Consider the following 19,807-nt stretch of genomic DNA (forward strand, 5'->3'; position numbering starts at 1 on the left):
CACACGTCCGTGTGCCAGAGGCTGTTGACTGTTTTACAGACTCAAGACTAAGACACAGATCAACAGTTAACTGACTTGCCTAATGGCACGGTTTTTTAGCGGCGGAGGCAGGGTTCAAACCTGGATCTACGTGCTCACACCACTAAGCTTCTCTGTGGCTTTTCTGAGGGAGGGTGCTCCTCCTGTTTCCATGTGGCAGGAACCCCCGTTATTGCGACTCTACAGGCTTCGCTTCTCTCTGTTCCCTTAACTCATTCTTCCCAGGGGTCGGGGTGGCAATTGGATGGGGAGGGCCGACTCACCTGACGAGTGAACTAGGAGAAGGAACTGGGCGTGCCCGTCCCACTCTCTCCTGGGTCTGGGGTCTCCAGCCCTTCCTGCCACAAGTCACCGTAGGGAAGCCTGTGGTGGTCGAGTTCTGCATGCAGCTGGGTGGTGCATATGTTTAATTCTGGGGGCACTGCAAGCATAAGCCATACTCTCCAGAGTTTTTACTAGCTATATTGCTGATTTTTGGTTCTTCATCTACCTGTTTATTTTTACCTCTCATTTCATTCCAAGCTGGAGCAGTAAACAGGGCTGTCATTGTGAACCCCTCTCAATACCCAATCCTGAGCATGATGCCTGGCACACGTACATTCTCGATACATAGACCTGGCTATCCCAGGCTGGGATCTGACAAGGACTTAGTCAGCTCTCACATAATCCTTTCAGGTTCATGACAAATGCCTGGATTCCTCTCTATGACACCTTTAAAAAAATCAGGTTTTAAAGGTATAGGTCAACTAATGTGTTCCTAGCCATCAACAGGTCCTCCCAACTCCTTGATGGAGATCCCCGGGCAAAGGAGATGGACCGGGCACAGAAAGGTTCGGGGAAACAGCTCCATAAACAATCACTGAGAGATGGTTGCAGCTATCCCTCCATGCAATTCTCTTTCTTCCTCTAAGAAATCACACTGCATTTGCCAATATCCTGCCATTCAAAATGCTAAAGAAACCATGAGAACAAAGTCCTGAAGACTTACCGATTTTTCCAATGAGGTTATTTTGAAGATAGAGGATTTTTAAATCCCGGCACCACTTGTCAATATGCTCCAGTCTTTCTATTTCTTGCTGGTGCAAGGAGAGCTCCTCCAGGGAAAAAATTACACAGTCATTGTGCTCGGCATTCCGTCTAATGAGATCTTCTGTGACTGAAAGAAAATGCATTATGTATTACATCTCCATCCCCATTAATATTAAGCTGTTAACGCACTGGTTTTTCCTCCCAGTGAGATGTGAATTCTCCAGGCCCAAGTCATTTTTCTGAAGGAAGGAGATCAGAGAAGTGCTTCCTCCTGTTGGGAGTTTTTATGACACTAGCGTGACTCGGAAGAAAGAGGCAATGTACGTTTTGTCTTATGTTGGAATCTACTTACATTTCACTGGATGGATGGAGATCAAGTTGATTGGTAACGACCATGAGGATTGGGATCCTGAAGTGGTATCACATCAAACTGGGTGAGACCCACTAAGTAATGACTCTGCCAAGACAGAGGCATGGCATGGCTGACAGAGGGCAAAAACAGGAAAGCATCTCCATTCAGTAGCCACAACCATTCCATAAGGAAAGGGTCACTCACTCATTCATTCATTCACCTGGTATTTATTTAACTAGAGTGGAAGAGACAGAAGAGAAATAACCCCAGATTTTACAGGGCAATCTTATAAAGCAACCACCACTGGATCTGTTTCCAGGAGGAATGAAAGAAGCTGATCGCAGAGGGAGGAGTTACAAGAGGCCCACTCCCCCCTGACAAGAGTGATGCATAGTACTGGGCTGGCCTGATGCCACAGGCCAGGAACATATGATGATGGGGGTACCAAGGGACTGCAGACAACACTTGGGTCCACAGTGGGAGCCAAGAACAGGATATGAATCCTCTTTAAAGTATTTGGGTTGGCCAAAAAGTTTGTTCAGCTTTTTCTGAAACATGGAAAACCCAAACGAACTTCTTGGCCAACCCAATAGGTAATAAAAACAAGGAGGTAATCACAATGGAGAATACTTGTATTTTCCAGTGCACTTAAAAAACTATGAATCCATTTGAATCCTCACATTTTAGGTGGAATGTGGAAATAATCACATTCATCCCACAAAATAATAAAGATTCTCCTCTTGCCATTTACAGGGTGCTAAGAGTTGTCCTAAATGCTTCGCGTGTATGAACATGTGAGTAGGGACCATTGTCATTTACATTTTTTAGATGATGACTTGAGGCTCAGAGAGTTTAGGTAACTTGCCCAGGGTCCAGCTATTATAATAAGTGCTTGAGCCAACTGACTGTGTGCTCTGAACCACCACACTCCACTGCCCCAAGTGTGAGCAAAAAAGAGCCTCTCAAAAAGTCTCAGGCCTCCTGAATACACAAGCTTCTCTAGTGGAGACAGAGCTCTCCAGCTGCCCCTCTACTGTGCCACATTCTTACCAGTGAAGTCTGCCTTTTTTTTTTTTTTAATTTTATTTTATTAGTTGGGGGCCAATTACTTCACAACATTTCAGTGGGTTTTGTTATACATTGACACGAATCAGGAAGTCTGCCTTTTTTAAATAATGTGAAAACGTGTACGAACTCCATCATTTGCGTGCAGTTAGCTGAACCCCCTGCTACATCCAGTGGTAGGAGGCGGGGTTGCATGTAATGATGGTTCTTTGGAAGAAAGACCAGGGCAATGCAGAGGCTGAGAGATTCAAACATCATACCTGGGAGATGTGCCTACTGCTCTAAGCTTTTTGGCTCAACTAACAGCAGAGGTGGGTTTCCCAGGTGGGGCAGTGGTAAAGAACTCGTCTGCCAAGCAGGAGACATAGGTCCGATCCCTGGGTTGGGAAGATCCCCTGGAGAAGGAAATGGCAACCCACTCCAGTATTTTTGCCTGGGAAATCCCATGGACAGAGGAGCCTGGTGGGCTATAGTCCACGGGGTTGCAAAGAGTTGGACATGACTGAGCGACTGAGCATGCGACAGCAGAGCTGGCTGCAAGCTAGGTGCTGGTGGGGGGCAGGCCAGAGAGGCAGGTAGGAGGCTAATGGGGCAGCCTCTGCAGTCCTGCTCTCTGGGATCCCTACTGCGGGCTGCACTCTGCCATCTCTGGCCACCACTGCTGTCATTAACTGGCTTAAAAAGACTGCTCTAGTCAAGGAAAAGAAAAACAATACATGTTCTGAAAACCAAATTTTTAAGAGAAGGGAGTTAAAACTACTTTCCCCACCTCCCACTACCAAAGCTGGTTCTAACAGCTTGAATCAACTGGGGACAAATGGGGACAGCCAAGTTGAGGACACATCAAAGCTGCTGTATGAACTCAACCGTATCACCTGCCTCTGCAGGTGATCTCCCAGAATGCTCTTCACAAGGATGCAACATGGGTTCAGGGGTTGGGATGACACTACCGATGTTATGTCAGCTAACTTGATGAGATGCGGACTTGATGCACTGTGATGATGCAGACAGACCCTCGATGACTAACGGTGTGTACGTGACTTAAATGACACAAATCCATGGGGCAGGAAGAAGCTTTGCGGCTATTAGACCTGGAGTCAATGGGCCAGGAGGATAAGCCCTTCCAGAGCCCGTGTCCTCCCCTGCAGACCATTGCCCCCAGGCAGAGCAAGGAAATCCTCTGCCTCCAAGTCCTACACTGGCTGCTTCTGCAGGCCACACCATCAGGCACGCACTCCTTCACCCAGAGGTGTCTGAGGAGTGGCTGCTTTCTGGGGACATGGATGGCTTGGAAGTGTTGGCTGAAGTGTCTTCCTTCATACGTCGGCAGGAAGGACCAGACTAGAGCCAGGGATGGGAAGAGGAGGTAGGTGTGGGCAAGGGAGCTGGCACAGAACCCAATGAGCTTGGGAAACTTATATTGAATGTAGCCTTCTGGGTTGTTATGAAGGTATACGCGTCAAGGAAAGAAGATGCATTTTATTTAGCAGTTTGATGTATAACTTGATACATGGGCCTCCACTGGCCATACAACTCCTGCCCCAGTTCCCCAGTTGCCCTGGCTGAAGGCTTGGTTGGGTACCCAGCTTGAAGACACAGCCTAACTCGAACGCTGCAAGAGCTGTCATCCAAGGATATGGTTAAGGTGAACGTGTGCAGGGCATTCTGATTGCATCTTGTGAAGCCTCACCTGGTCTCTGGCCTGAGGCAGCTACACCAGCATCTGCACAGGCCACGTGGGGCCTCCTGGGGATACAAAAGGTGTCACAGGTTCCTCATGCTCTACATTTGTGCAGGCTTTTCTGATCTGTCCAACCCTGGAGACTTGCCGGTCCCTCCAACTGCTGCTGACTGAGTTCCCACTGGTGTCAAATGTCCTCCTTGTGTTCTCTAGCTGCCCGTGTCTTAAAAATCTAAGAGATCCTTTTTATTATGCTATTATGTGTGTGAATGGGATCATTTGTGTGCAATTATCAAATCTTCCCTTTCAGAGGCATGTAGACATTAGTAAGGAATTATGTTGATCCGTATCTTCTAATCATGAGAATTAAGATGATAAAAATCACTCCTAGTTGAAAGTGGTGTGGAGGGGTGGAGGAGTTGGCATAAATACAAATTTGTACACACACACACACGGGAGAGGAGGGGCTAAGGTTGATTCAGCATAACTGGGTAGTTTTGCCCAACGGCAACAATTATACACAACTAGGACAGATTAATGGAGAAGGCAACGGCACTCCACTCCAGTACTCTTGTCCATGGGGTTGCTAAGAGTCAGACATGACTGAGTGACTTCACTTTCACTTTTCACTTTCATGCACTGGAGAAGGAAATGGCAACCCACTCCAGTGTTCTTGCCTGGAGAATCCCAGGGACAGGGGAGCCTGGTGGGCTTCCATCTATGGGGTCACAGAGAGTCGGACACGACTGAAATGACTTAGCAGCAGCAGCAGCAGGATAGATTAAAAGAAAACAGAGAATCACAAAGGAAGGTGGAACTGTGAAGGTCAGGAGTTTCCCAGCAGCCCTTGTTTGAACTTCTCTGTATTAAGCAAACCGCCGGGCAGCACATGGTTTCATAGCCCTCAGGAAATTGTCCCACAATACTGCCTCACCTGCAATGGTAAACATCAGGGAAAAAAACCTGGGTCCCTGAGAAGCAATGAGTCAGAGTATCCACCTGGTGCATGGAGATTATAGTGCCTTAGACTTTTAAAGGAGAAAACATTTTGCAGTTTTATGTACAGTTTAGACCAAACATTCTTTAACTCCAAGCAGTACTGTGCACCTTTAGAAAGCCCTACTCCAAATAACACAGCCCTGCATTTATGATAAATCACTTGAGGCACTTAAAAAGGCTTTGGAAGCATTAATCTGTCCCCATAAGACTATCTCAATACAGATAGTAATACAGTGCCTATCTCTGGTAGGCAGTGAAAGACAGGGAAGCCTGGCGTGCTATAGGCCATGCGGTCACAAAGAGTCGGATACGACTTGGCGCCTGAACAACAATGATCATATATGGTATAGGAGAACATGCCAAGGCACTTCCTATATAAAACATATTGCCTTCACTTCCTTTTTGGAGAAAATTCAAACAGTAAAATACAGGACTCAGATAGACATGGAGAAGTATCTCACCTATAGGAGGCCATAACCAATATCTGAATGGGCAGTTGATGAAGGATACTGACAGTTATAACCACAGATTCATACTCATTTCCCTAAAAGAAAAAGGTTTAATGGAAACTGATGCAGAGGCTTCTTTTCAATTCCTTAATATGACTGGGTTCTTGATACCTCGAGACAGCATCCATGAAAAGACCCCACAGGGTGGGGGCAGGGCAGAGGGCAGGAGGAGAGGCTTTCAGGAATATCAGAGGTTGTCAGGCTGTGTTTGCTATGACAGAGCTTTTCAGTGTATTGAACAAGGTTCCAGAAACTCACAGAGCCAACAATGCAGTGTTTGTCCTTCAGGCTTTGTATCATGTTTTGTAAACAACTCACCCTCTCTTGCCAGGGTAGAGTAAAATCGGTAATGTATGCTTAAGGCAGACTCTGCAGAATTTTTAAACATCTTGAAAAACCAGCAGATACAAATATGAAACAGAGACTTAACATAAATACACAGAAAGCGGTTGTTGCTCTTGTTTAGTCGCTCAGTCGTGTCCGTCTCTTTGCAGCTCCATGGACGTAGCCCACCAGGCTCCTCTGTCCATGGGATTTCCCAGGCAAGCATACCGGAGTGGGTTGCCATTTCCTCCTCCAGGGGATCTTCCTGACCCAGAGACCAAACCCAGGTCTCCTGCATTAGCAGGCAGGTTCTTTATCACTGGGCCACCAGGGAAACCCAGATGAAGGGGTTACAAATAGGTAAAGATTTCATCTTGTAGCATCTAAACTTTTTTTCTTCCCTTGTTTTCCATGGAAACTTTTAGAAACAGGATTTCTCAGTCACTGGCCCTGCCTCTTCTTACTGACTCAGGGTTATCTGAGTGCTGGTGGTCGCAGTGACCCCCCCCCCCCATCAAACCATCAGGGGCACTGACACAGAGTGTGCAGTTACAAACATGGACAGAGTGTACGGGGCAAGGACAGAAGGATCCAGAAAGTACCGTGAGTTCCAAGGAGGGAGCGACCCATGTGACTGAGTGACAGAAGAAGGTCAAATGGGGCATTATGGAGGAGAAGCCTGGGCTGAAGCCTGAAACGCGAGTAGACATTTGCCAGATGTACCAGTAAGGAAAGCATACCACAGGCCGGGCCAGATGCGATGAGGCCCAGCTCCCTGCTTCCGGCCTGAAGATAACTTCCTGCTGCTGGGAGGACAGCCCTCAGCTGCCCACCTTCTTTGAAGTCACCCCAGCTGCAGAGACATCTCAACCGAAATCATGCTCCCCTTCCCAGGAAGGCCCACATCCAGGGCCTGATTGGTGTGGGCTATAAAGGCCCAGCCCTCTCACCCCAACTTGGGGAAAAACAGAGGTCCGTCCAAGTTCAGAGCTCCTTTCATAAGCTCCAGGCTGGTTAGCCAAGGCCTTTGTTAAGATGCATCCCAATCCAATTTCCCTCTGTGCCCGACCTGGTTATTTTCTCCAATGACACTTCCTCATACGCTTCCTGCACACTAGCCTCCATTGAGAAGTCTGTCTCCTGGGGACCCCAATCGGGAAGAGCAGACACCCCAGGTGGTACACAGGAGCAGCCGCTGCCTTACACAGAGCACTCAGCGCCCGTTCCCCACTGACAGTAACCTCACGCGGTGGAAGGTGTGAGCCAGCCCCTTTCCTAAGGACCATCAGCCCAATAGGAGGGTTCTGCGCTCGTGACCTAAACACCTCCCAAAGGCCTCATCTCCTAATAACATCACAGTGAGGGTCAAGGTTTCAACTTACGAATTTCAGTGGGAAACAAACATTTGGTCTACTGCATTGGATACTAGAGGAAGGGAACGTACTGATAAGATTGGTGCAATCAGGCATTAGAGAAATACAGGGGAAATTGTAACTTAAAGGAAGATTGTATTGAGGTGGTTACCACTAAAAACACAACTGACGAGGTAAGGCTGAGAGTGAACCGAACATTAAAAGCTAATTGTGAATACCAAACTACTACATTGGTAGCAAATAAAGAGGTTTTCTCCCTGAAAATGAAGAACAGAGAGAGCTGAGAACCAGGATGGGGACTGAATCATTACAGAAGCAGAGCCTTTAGGTTCCAGACACGCTGGGGTCACAGGCACAGGATTTAGCCTCCAGCCTATGATAACTAAAAACCAAGACAAAATATAGGAAAATAATGTTGTTTTTTCAAACTTGTCACTGAGAAGTCAAAGGAAAAAAAGTATTTTGAACAGAATATAATGTGAAAAAGATAACCAGTATATCAAAATCTGTCGGATACAGCTAAAACCTAGCTTGGAAGAGATTTAGAGCGCTAGATGCCTACAGCAAGAAAGAAAAGAGGTCCCAAATATCCACCTCCTCTTTGAGAAACAGATCCCAAGATGACAGAGACGCTGGAATGGGCACACGAGAACCTTCAGGCAGCTCTGCTGGTTTCCTACCGCTGCAGGAACACATTACCACCAACTTAGCTGTTGACAGTTCCACAGGTCAGAAGTCAGATACAGGTCTCGCCTACCTGATATCAGGGTGTTAGGGGGATGACATTCCTTTCTGGAGGTTTCAGGGGAGGACCTGTTTTCTTGCTTATTTGAGTTGTTGGCGGAATTTGGTTCCTTACAGTAACATGACTCAGTTCCTCGTTTTATTGCTGATTCTCAGCTGAAAGCCCCCCAGATTACAGCAACTTCAGCAGCTCAGAAGTTTCTGCCTCCCCAGCTCAAGAAGTTCGCTTGAATTCTATCTCCCTTTACTGCAGCAGGAAAGTGCCTCTAGAAAAAAAACTAGCTTTCCAGACAGAAAACTGGGGTAACAGTGAGGCACAACTTTTGCATTTCCCTTCTCACAAGGAGCACAAGTATGCCCCACCGATTGTTCCTGAGAACAGCTACCTTATTCATGTGGCCAATTTCACAGTTGTTTAGGGAGGAAGGTTAACTCCCACACCAGTTACTCTATTAGCGCTGCAGAAGGAAGCCCGAAAACGCCTCATTTTTATGACTAAGCACTTCAACCAAGTTTTTCCAATGGCCTGTCTCAAGAGAGCTTCTGTGGTACTTATTTCAGACTGTTACAGGGAGGATTAAGTGTCCTATGCATGTAAAGCATTCTGCAGGGTTATGGAACACTCTCCAAGGAGGACTGGATAAAGATGAATTATACACAAGTTTAAATCTTCAATGTTCAAGTGCACTGTCTGATGTCTGACCAATTTCACTGTGACCACTCATATAAACTTAAATGAATATAATAGCCAAAGTATTTTAATTTTCTTAAGGCAGAAAACACGTGCCAAACCATTCCTCTTTCAGTTACATTAATGAATAATTACAGAAAGGAAATAGCTGTTCCAGTCGTAAAGCAATATATTGTCAAATAAATTAAGTTAAAAACAAACTTAAGACTGATTTGCTTAAGTCTTTAGTACAAAGTTCAGTCTGAAAATTAAATTAGACCTTCCATAAAAAATAAGGTTTCCCTGATAGCAACAATACACAGAACTGTACAAAAAAGATCTTCATGACCCACATAATCATGATGGTGTGATCACTCACACTCACCTAGAGCCAGACATCCTGGAATATGAAGTCAAGTGGGCTTTAGGAAGCATCACTACGAACAAAGCTAATGGAGGTGATGGAATTCCAGTTGAGCTATTTCAAATCCTGAAAGATGATGCTGTGAACGTGCTGCACTCAACATGCCAGCAAATTTAGAAAACTCAGCAGTGGCCACAGGACTGGAAAAGGTCAGTTTTCATTTCAATCCCTAAGAAAGGCAATGCCATAGAATGCTCAAACTACCGCACAATTGCACTCATCTCACACGCTAGTAAAGTAATGCTCAAAATTCTCCAAGCCAGGCTTCAGCAATACGTGAACTGTGAACTTCCAGATGTTCAAGCTGGTTTTAGAAAAGGCAGAGGAACCAGAGATCAAATTGTCAATATCTGTTGGATCATCAAAAAAGCAAGAGAGTTCCAGAAAAACATGTTTCTGCTTTATTGACTATGCCAAAGTCTTTGACTGTGTGGATCACAATAAACTGTGGAAAATTCTGAAAGAGATGGGAATACCAGACCATCTGACCTGCCTCTTGAAAAACCTGTATGCAGGTCAGGAAGCAACAGTTAGAACTGGACATAGAACAACAGACTGGTTCCAAATAGGAAAAGGAGTATGTCAAGGCTGTATATTGTCACCCTGCTTATTTAACTTATACGCAGAGTACATGATGAGAAATGCTGGGCTGGAGGAAGCACAAGCTGGAATCAAGACTGCCGGGAGAAATATCAATAATCTCAAATATGCAGATGACACCACCCTTATGGCAGAAAGTGAAGAAGAATTAAAAAGCCTCTTGATGAAAGTAAAAGATGAGAGTGAAAAAGTTGGCTTAAAGCTCAACATTCAGAAAACTAAGATCATGGCATCTAGTCCCATCACTTCATGGGAAATAGATGGGGAAACAGTGGAAACAGTGGCTGACTTTATTTTTTTGGGCTCCAAAATCACTGCAGATGATGACTGCAGCCATGAAATTACGATGCTTACTCCTTGGAAGGAAAGTTATAACCAACTTAGAGCTGGACTATAAAGAAAACTGAGTGCAGAAGAATTGATGCTTTTGAACTGTGGTGTTGGAGAAGACTGTTGAGAGTCCCTTGGACTGCAAGGAGATCCAACCAGTCCATCCTAAAGGACATCAGACGTGGGTGTTCACTGGAAGGACTGATATTGAAGCTGAAACTCCAATACTTTGGCCACCTGATGCGAAGAGCTGACTCATTTGAAAAGACCCTGATGCTGGGAAAGATTGAGGGCAGGAAGAAAAGGGGATGACAGAGGATGAAATGGTTGGATGGCATCACCGACTCAATGGACATCGGCTTGGTTAGACTCCGGCAGTTGGTGATGGACAGGGAGGCCTGGCGTGCTGCAGTTTATGGGGTCACAAAGAGTTGGACACGACTGAGCCACTGAACTGATACTAATACTGATAGCTCAATTGGTAAAGAACCTGCCTGCAATGCACGAGACTGCAATTTGATTCCTGGGTCGGGAAGATCTGCTGGAGAAGGGAACAGCTACCCACTCCAGTATTCTTGGGCTTCCCTTGTGGCTTAGCTGGTAAAGAATCTGCCTGCAGTGTGGGAGACCTGGGTTTGATCCCTGCATTGGTAAGATCTCCTGGAGAAGGGAAAGGATACCCATCCAGAATTCTGGCCTGGATAATTCCATGGACTATATAGTCCATGGGGTCACAAAGAGTCAGACTTGACTAAGTGATTTTCATTCACTCCATAAAAAATAAAACAAACTAAAAACCCTGCATTTATCCATAATTGTTTTTTTCTTATTTCTGAAACTTTGTTTATGTGCTTACTATGTAAAGTCAAAGAATTGATGCTTTTGAACTGTGGTGTTGGAGAAGACTCTTGAGAGTCCCTTGGACTGCAAGGAGATTCAACTAGTTCATCCTACAGAAAATTAGTTCTGAATATTCATTGGAAGGACTGACGTTGAAGCTGAAACTCCAATACTTTGGCCACATGATGCAAAGAACTGACTCATTTGAAAAGATCCTGATGCTGGGAAAGATTGCAGGCGAGAGAAGGGGACGACAGAGGATGAGATGGTTGGATGGCATCACCGACTCAGTGGACGTGAGTCTGAGTGAACTCCAGGAGTTTGTGATGGACAAGAGATGCTTGGTATGCTCCAGTCCATGGGTTCACAAACAGTCGGACATGTCTGAGCAACTAAACTGAACTGACTGATGTAAATCTATACAATTTCTTTAAAGGATGCTTTTCTTTAGGATGCCCATCTTTCATGAAAAAAACTTCTTCTGGTGTAGTTAAAATGTTTACAAGAAGTATTTCTCAATTATTCATAGGTGTGTGATGAATAATCCATATGACATCAACAACGTGTCTCAGCTTCAAACTGGGACTACCCTGGTAGTCCAGTGCTTAAAACTCTGAACTTCCAATGCTGGAGGCTTGGGTTCAATCCCTGGTTGGGAAAATAAGATCCTACACGCTGCTAGGTGTGGTCAAAAAAAAAAAAGAAAAGAAAAAATAGAGCTCGAAATTAATGGTAAACAATACTGTCCACCAAATGAATTAGGACTAAAAGTAGGAAACACGATTTAAAGGATTTGTTATAAGCAGCTGATGAAGTCTACAATATAACAGGCAATGCATTAGGAGGATGATTCTAATTGGAGTTTCCTATTCAAGGTGAACTCAGAGGAATTAATATAAAACTGATTTTTCCTCTATGTGCCTTTAAGAAAATGCAGACACTATGAAAGGCCACTGAGTTGGACCTCAAATTGAATGCTAACCTATCACATAAGAAGTATAAAGTTTGAGACCAGATGCTTAAACCTTCTGCATAACAGAGTCCATCCATATAGTTTTAAAGATGATGTGAACTAGAGATCACTGAGCATCGTTCCAGCAATAACATCCTATGGCTTTGAGGGTACTTACCTTCCCCTGGTACTTTGGCCACCTCATGCGAAGAGCTGACTCATTGGAAAAGACCCTGATGCTGGGAGGGACTGGGGCGGGAGGAGAAGGGGACGACAGAGGATGAGATGGCTGGATGGCATCACTGACTTGATGGGCATGAGTTTGAGTAAGCTCCGGGAGTTGGTGACGGACAGGGAGGCCCGGCATGCTGCGATTCATGGGGTCACAAGGAGTCAGACACGGCTGAGCGACTGAACTGAACTGAACTGAACTAAACTTCCCCTGGCAAACGCATACACAGATCACATCTTAGAGACTAGCCACCCTAATTTGATAGTCACAGTAGTATCAGGACAAAATGAATTCAATATTAATTTTAAGAAAGGAGGTCTTTTTCTCTCTAAGTCACAATCTGTACTGGATTAAAAGTGCAGAGAGGCACTAATTCTTTCATTTTCCCCTACCCACTGCTCCCAGGCTTGACCTTGCTCTCTCTGGGCACACATCAACACTAAAAGTAGTTTCTTTGACTTTCAACATGAGAGCTCACACCACGGCCTCTCTTTTCCTCACCAGACCTTCCCTTACTCTTAGGAGACAGTGCAGCAACAGATTAAAGAAAGACAGCTCTGTTCAAGTTCACATCCCAGATACATTGCTGACTGTGTGACAATCGGCAGGTTGCTTAAACTCTCTGTTCTTCAGATTCCTCAACTGCAAAATAGAGGTTGTCTGTCTCACAAGATTTTTGTGAGAACTCAAGGAGTTAACACTGAGATACCACTCAGAACATGACAATCCTAAGCCCTTATTACCATCTACTCTTGGAAGCTCAAGTTTTTTCTTCTGATGTAGTGAGTTCAGAACTGTGAAAAGAGCAGTAAAAGTCAAGGATCTTGTATCTTAGTTTTTTATTCTATCGTGACCGATATTTTAAAATAAGTGTTGGCTGTTGCTGGGAATGCAAACTAGTCCAGCCACTATGGAGAACAGTGTGGAGATTCCTTAAAAAACTGGAAACAGAACTGCCATATGACCCAGCAATCCCACTCCTGGGCATACACACCGAGGAAACCAGATCTGAAAGAGACACATGCACCCCAGTGTTCATCGCAGCACTGTTTATAATAGCCAGGACATGGAAGCAACCTAGATGCCCATCATCAGACGAATGGATAAGAAAGCTGTGGTACATATACACCATGGAATATTACTCAGCCATTAAAAAGAATACATTTGAATTAATTCTAATGAGAGGATAAAGCTGGAGCCCATTATACAGAGTGAAGTAAGCCAGAAAGATAAACACCAATACAGTATACGAATGCATTATATGGAATTTAGAAAGATGGTAATGATAACCCTATATGCAAGACAGAAAAAGAGACACAGATGTATAGAACAGACTTTTGGACTCTGTGGGAGAAGGCAAGGGTGGGATGATCTGAGAGAACAGCATCAAAACCTGTATACTATCAAGTGTGAAACAGATCACCAGCCCAGGTTGGATGCATGAGACCAGTGCTCGAGGCTGGTGCACTGGGATGACCCAGAGGGATGGGATGGGGAGTTAGGAGGGAGGGGGGATCAGGATGGGGAACACATGTAAATCCATGGCTGATTCATGTCAATGTATGGCAAAAACCACTACAATATTGTAAATAGCCTCCAACTAATAAAAATAAATGGAATAAAATAAAATAAAATAAGTGTTGGCTTTCTTCCTCAAAGGGAGGAGCTCCAGGAGGACTGGCCTGCCTGTTTGTTCACCATAGCACCCTAACATCTGACACACGTGTGTCAGTGTTAGTCGCTCAGTCGTGTCCGACTCTTGGTGACCCCACCCGCCAGGCTCCTCTGTCCATAGAATTCTCCTGGCAAGAATACTGGAGTGGGTTGCCATTTCCTTACTCCAGGGGATCTTCCTGACCCAGGGATCAAACCCAGGTCTCCCACATTGCAGGCAGATTTTTTTACCATCTGAGCCACAGGGTAGGAACTCCAATATGAGTTTGATATGTTAATGATTTAACAAATGAAAGTGGACAGGATTCAAAGGCAGAGGGCAAAGGATAATCCATGGAAAAGTAAAAAATGTTGATAAGCAAAAAAGAAAACCATGGATGGGGATGAGGGAAGGGAGAGGAAATAACACTCTCAAGATTTGAGACAGTGTAAACATTTAAAATCACCATCCCCTTTCCACCACCAGACTGCCAGCTCTTCCAAGGAAAATACCCCACCATCTACCCCGGTCTCTTGATTTAGAAGTATTCACTATGACAATCCTACAGTAAGTGATAAATTCAAGGTAACTGTATAAAAGTGCAATTTGGAAAGGCCAAAGATAGTGTATTGGAATAGTCCAATCTGAAATAATTGGTACTATCTAAAATATAAGTAACTGCTAATCCTGCCACTTCAAAGTCTCTTGGTATATTAATAATCATATTTACAAGACTGACTGTAAACAGATACTATTATTGCCTCCATTTTGGAGGTGGAGAAGTCTCACAGCTGTTGGCAGGAAGGTGGAGGAGGTAAGGCTCTGGGGCCGGGTCCCTCAGCCAGGAGGCTACACTTTGCTCCCAATGTGGCTCAGAGACTGCAGGCAAGGGGACGCACGGCCTCAAACCGGGCGTGTCTGACGCCAAGACGCTTAGACTCTCCACGAGCCCTTCCATCAAGTCCCATGCCTTTCTCCCCCAGGCCCGCGCCTGCCCCACTTTACAGATCGGGAACCTGGGCCTCGCCTGGGCCAAGCAGCCCGGCCAGTCGGCGCTGGACCTGCCCCAGCCGGGTCTGCTGAGGGCCAAGGGCCGGAAGGGCTGGGGTCCGCGGGGAAAAGGGGCGCCGAGGGTCCCGAGAGGCCCGGAACGAAGCCCAGAATGGGGACGATCGAGGGCGGAAGGTGGGAGGGGGCGCTTACTCCGTCCCATATCGCCCCTCCAGGGTCGCGGGCCCGGGAAACTCCACCAGGACCCGCCAGGACCCCCCGGCCTCCTTGCAGTCTCTCCTCCGCGCGTCCGCACCTGGGAGCCATGGCAACGGGGACTCTACGGAGGCCGCGCGGGGCCAGGCGGGGCCGCGTTTCCCGACTCTGGAGGGGCTAGGAGGAGGGTCTACCCGAGAAGACCGAGGTGCCCGCAACCCAGACCTAGTCCTCCTCCACGGCCCCACCCTCCACCTCGGCAGACTGCTTCCCTGACCCCAGATCTGCTGGCCAAACGAAACACAGAATCACAGGACGCTCTGTTTCCTGAGGGGAGCTGCCTTCTGAGTCTGCCTTCTGAGTCCCCTTGGCCCGCCCTTTGCTATTTTCTCTTTGTATTTGATTTAAGGCCTTCCACCCTGGAATCGGCCCACACTCCCGTTTCCCAGAGGTGTGACCTTAAACTTCGTTAACCTTAATTTCCACCTGTTAGATGAGGACTGATAGTAACCTCCAAGGATCATTGTGAAGCTTTAATGAAATAATTTAAGTGAATGAAAGAGACTTAAAAAAAAAACAGCCGACTCAGTTATTTAGGGGATCGAGCAGGCTACTCAGGGAAGGTGCCCCATACTCTGAGATAACTTTTTCATCTTGGTACGTTTTTATGGAAATGTAGGGTAAGCGATCCTTCTGATTAAGAGGAAGGTCTTAGACTTTTTGACATTCTGGTGGACTAGAAAAGAGATGTGGCTGATAAAACAGGGAAACCAGGAATATTTACTTCATAATTGGTTATGGGCCAGGCTGGGGTGGTTATGCTGTGTCCTTTCTCCACCGAGCATCACAAGACTGTGTTTCTTAGAATCAGAGGACCCATGGGTCACGCAGGACAGGTGTACAGTGTGTTCCGATTGTTACAGTTCACTGATGGGAAGGGAAATTGGGAAATAAATCACAGTGTGACAGCTCCAAGTGAAGTCAAGTTCATTTCATTCCAACTGAACCGTGATAGTTTAAAAAGCCTTGGTATGTGTCTACTTATGCAAACCATTATTCAAAATAGACTTGCTTCTTTGGCTCTTGGAAATGTAACAAGATGAGCGGGACTTCCTGAGAAAACTGCTGCAACATATTCTATATTTAAGTAGAAATAAATTTTAAAGAGAGTTTTAAAAAATTCCGGTAACAGCAAAACAGGCCTCCTTCTTTTGTGCTGGCTAAATTCCAAGGACATTGACCTAGAAAGTTATTGGGTTCTTATTATATAATTCAGTATTTTTATGATGTGTAATTAATACTTTGGTTACAACTCCATTGCATTAATTAACTTTGCATTAATTTTCCTTCTGAAGAATTTCCTCATTGCAGCTTTATAACAAGTAAACCAATCTTCCATGCTTACCAGCACTTACAGTTTCATGTCCTTCCTTTCTTCCTTCTTTAATCCAGAATTTCCCATTGGTGGATGGAAAGATTTAAACATACATGAATAGAAATTGGGCTTCCCCAACGGCTCAGCAGGTAAAGAATTTGCCTGCAATGCAGGAGACAAAGGAGATGCAGGTTCAGTCTCTGAGTCAGGAAGATCCCCTGGAGGAGGAAATGGCAACCCACTCCAGTATTCTCACCTGAAAATTCCCCTGGACAGAGGAGCCTGGTGGGCTGCAGTCCATGGGGTCACAAAAAGTTGGAGATGACTCATCAATAAAGCACACACGGATGGGTAGAAATTAGTCTGCATTCCTCCCACTGAAAGGCAGTGTCAATGCCCCTCACCTTGAATCTGGGCATGCTTCTGCCCACTTGAACCAGTAGGGTACAGAGAAAGAGGTGCTATGTGATTTGCAGAGTTAGTTCATAAAAATCTATGAAGCTTCCACTTTGCCAAACACTGACTTATGGAGTCCTGAGCTGTCCCATAAGAAGTCTGACTACCCCAAGGCCACCATGCTTGAGAAGCCAAGAATAGGTATCCCCACCAGCCAAGCCCCAGGCTTTCAGCTCTCCCTGTCCACATGGCAGATATTGAGTGATGCTGTCTTGGACCTTGTAAGTCAGCCCATCCATCTCTGACTGTAACTGAGTGACTGCTCTCTATCAATGCCACATGGTACGGGAGAATCACCCAGCTGATCCCTGCATGAATTCCTCACCCACAAAATCATGAGATAACTTTGAGAGTAGTTTTCATACAGCAGGAGACAACTGAAATGGTGGTCATGACTGCTGTGGGATGTGGACAAGTCTCTTCCCTTGTACTCTTTTATCAGTCAAAGTGGGGGGAAACACACCTGGATTCAAAGGGTGGAGAGGCCCCTTCCACTGCATGTTTTTGGAATGGTTTAATGATGTCCAAATAAATGCAGTTCGTTGGCTGCATTTACTTGATCGGAATATGTTTGATTGATCTGTGCAGAATTCTGTAGAAGATGCCTCATTTAGGCAGGAATCTGGGCTCAGTGGTTTCTAAGCATCATTTGAGCAGCTTCAGTCCTCTGAGGCTTTTTCTCTTTAAAGCAGGTGTCAGTGTTCTTGAGAACTAATCTGATACAAACTGAGACAATTCAATAGGTTATCTGTGCTGCTCATGTGCTCAGTCATGTCTGACTCTTTGCAATCCTATGGACTGTAGCCAGCCAGCCAGGCTCCTCTGTCCATGGGATTTCCCAAGCAAGAATACTGAAATGGGTTGCCATTTCCTTTTCCAGGAGATCTTCCTGACCCAGGGACTGAACCTGTGTCTCTTTCATCTCCTGCATTGCAGGTGAATTCTTTACCACTGAGTCTGGGCAAAAAAATAGTGTTTGATTCTGTTTGCTCTTAGAGGCCCAGCCCATGGGAAACTCCCAGAAGTAGGGTTTGAAACACCACAGAGCTCAAGTCTCCCCCTGACTCCTCCAGGACTGTGTGCCATCCATCCTCTTTGTGCCCAGATTAGCCCACCTTCTTCAGTCCCATTAGGTGGTCTCCAGAGTCTAAAATTCCACACCTGAGTTCTCTTCCTGCTTAACTAGACCAATAGTTAACTCTCACCTGAAAAGGAAAGCAGTATAAAACATCGATGTGTGCTTTAAAGCCCATTAATTAAACTGAAACCCTTCACTGTCAGAGCAGATGAGTATACAGCTGTTTGGGTAATCCTTCTATTACATCCTACAGCACCCATGGGGAAGGGTTCAGGCCCAGCTAGTCATTGCCATCTAGAGCACGGTCTTACTAGTGACAGGTCACAATTGAGCTCAGAGTCTGAAAGATAGAATAAAATACTTTCTTCATTTCCCATGAGGCTGGCCCTTCTTGGGTGGTCATTGGCATGCCCTCTCCCTTTCTGGTCTCCTGAAATGTTTCCTTACTTGCCCCTCAGCCCAATCTTTCCCCACTGCCTCCCAGCTCCATCCTGCCATGCCCCATGGACATTAGTTGTTTCTGGACCCTCTCCAGCCTCAGTGGAAGGAGAGTAAGTCTTCCAGATTCTTTCGAGTAAAGCATCTCTAACACAGAGTAGAATCTTGCTCACATTGACTATCACTCCTAAACTTAGGTTTGAAGTGGACATTTGTTTTGTCTCCTTGTTTCTTCCTCTGGATCTTGTTGGAGGGCAATTCCAGGTGCCAGGTTCCTGATACAGAAGACAGAGCTACCCACACTGCCCTTCTGTTCTATTGCCAGGGCCAGTTTTCATGACTGTCAACAAAGAACCCTAACTGATACAATTTTGATGATTATGATGCTAATAGATACCCTTCCACTAATTGGGATAATGAACAGAAACCAAAAGGTAGAGAAGATAGAGGGTTCAATCCTGCCTCTGTTACCATCCAAAGAATCCAAACCATCAATATATATGTCTGTAGAAGGAAGATACATTGATCTCAGAAGGCTGGTGACCAAGGTTTTTCCCTGATTAGTTTATTTATTTGCTTCAAACTCAGAAGTTCTGTCATTTTCTAGTACCTCCTGGAAGACTTGCACTAGCAGGGGGTGAAGGCCTGAAAAATTGTATAACAGAGGAAAATATAAAATTTTAATTTTTATTAATATTATTTTATTAATAAAATATTAATTAAATAAAATATTTAATTTTCTCTGAGAACTGGGTAAACAACAGCTTTGTTCAGTTTGGTGTTAGCACACCTGGGTTCAGCTCATAGAACCCCCAAGATCAATAGGACCTTTATTTGAGAACCATTGAACTCTATTAGCTACAGACAGGAATATGAAAAAAATGAAATCCACTAAAATTAAAATTGCATCCCAGAAAACACTAATCCTGCCTTAATATAATCTACAAGGATAAACTTGAAATGAGGCCCCTGGGGAAACTGCAAGTAACTGCCAATTTTGCTAATGATAATAAGTTTATTTTAATTGCTAATATATTCCTAATTACTCTAGTTCTAAAATGTTTACTTCACTGTCAGTCATCTTCTTTGATGTATGTTCTTTGAAAAGACTTTGTCATATCAATCAACCCTTTTCAAGTTGGGTGGCAGCTGCTGGAAATTATCTCACCTTCCTTATCACATAGGCACCATTTGTCCTAAGGCAGAAAGAGGCCTTGCCCACAAAATCTTCTAGAATTTATAGCTTCCCATTTCAGCTTAGAGAAAAGAATATGTTCAAAGGCTTTGGTTAAATGAACAGAGGACTGACCACTGTCTATTCCAAATTCTGATATTAATATAACCTTTTATTTGCTCTGTCTCCTCTTGCCTATCTGAATGTGTGTGTGTGTGTGTGTGTGTGTGTGTGTACACCTGCCTGTGTGTACTCAAATAATT

General features: G+C 45.1%; 1 protein-coding gene across 3 annotated transcripts in view; it reads right to left on the reverse strand.

The window, feature by feature from the left end:
* DNAAF11 (dynein axonemal assembly factor 11) overlaps positions 1-15,280 on the reverse strand; it is a 71,298-nt gene extending 56,018 nt beyond the window's left edge. For 2 of the 3 annotated variants that reach the window (XM_065902905.1, XM_065902904.1), the window contains exons 1-2: positions 15,021-15,142; positions 1,028-1,195 (exon numbers count right to left, since the gene is read on the reverse strand). In XM_065902905.1, coding sequence (XP_065758977.1) covers positions 1,028-1,195; positions 15,021-15,030 — 178 coding nt within the window. In that variant the 5' untranslated portion in view covers positions 15,031-15,142. Of the gene's footprint in view, positions 1-1,027; positions 1,196-4,175; positions 4,232-15,020 lie in introns of all 3 variants that reach the window. The other variant, XM_065902906.1, reaches the window with a different exon arrangement.
* Between the last annotated feature and the right edge of the window lie 4,527 nt (positions 15,281-19,807).

This window comes from Muntiacus reevesi, chromosome 12 (genome assembly GCF_963930625.1).
Source record: "Muntiacus reevesi chromosome 12, mMunRee1.1, whole genome shotgun sequence".
NCBI lineage: Eukaryota > Metazoa > Chordata > Mammalia > Artiodactyla > Cervidae > Muntiacus > Muntiacus reevesi.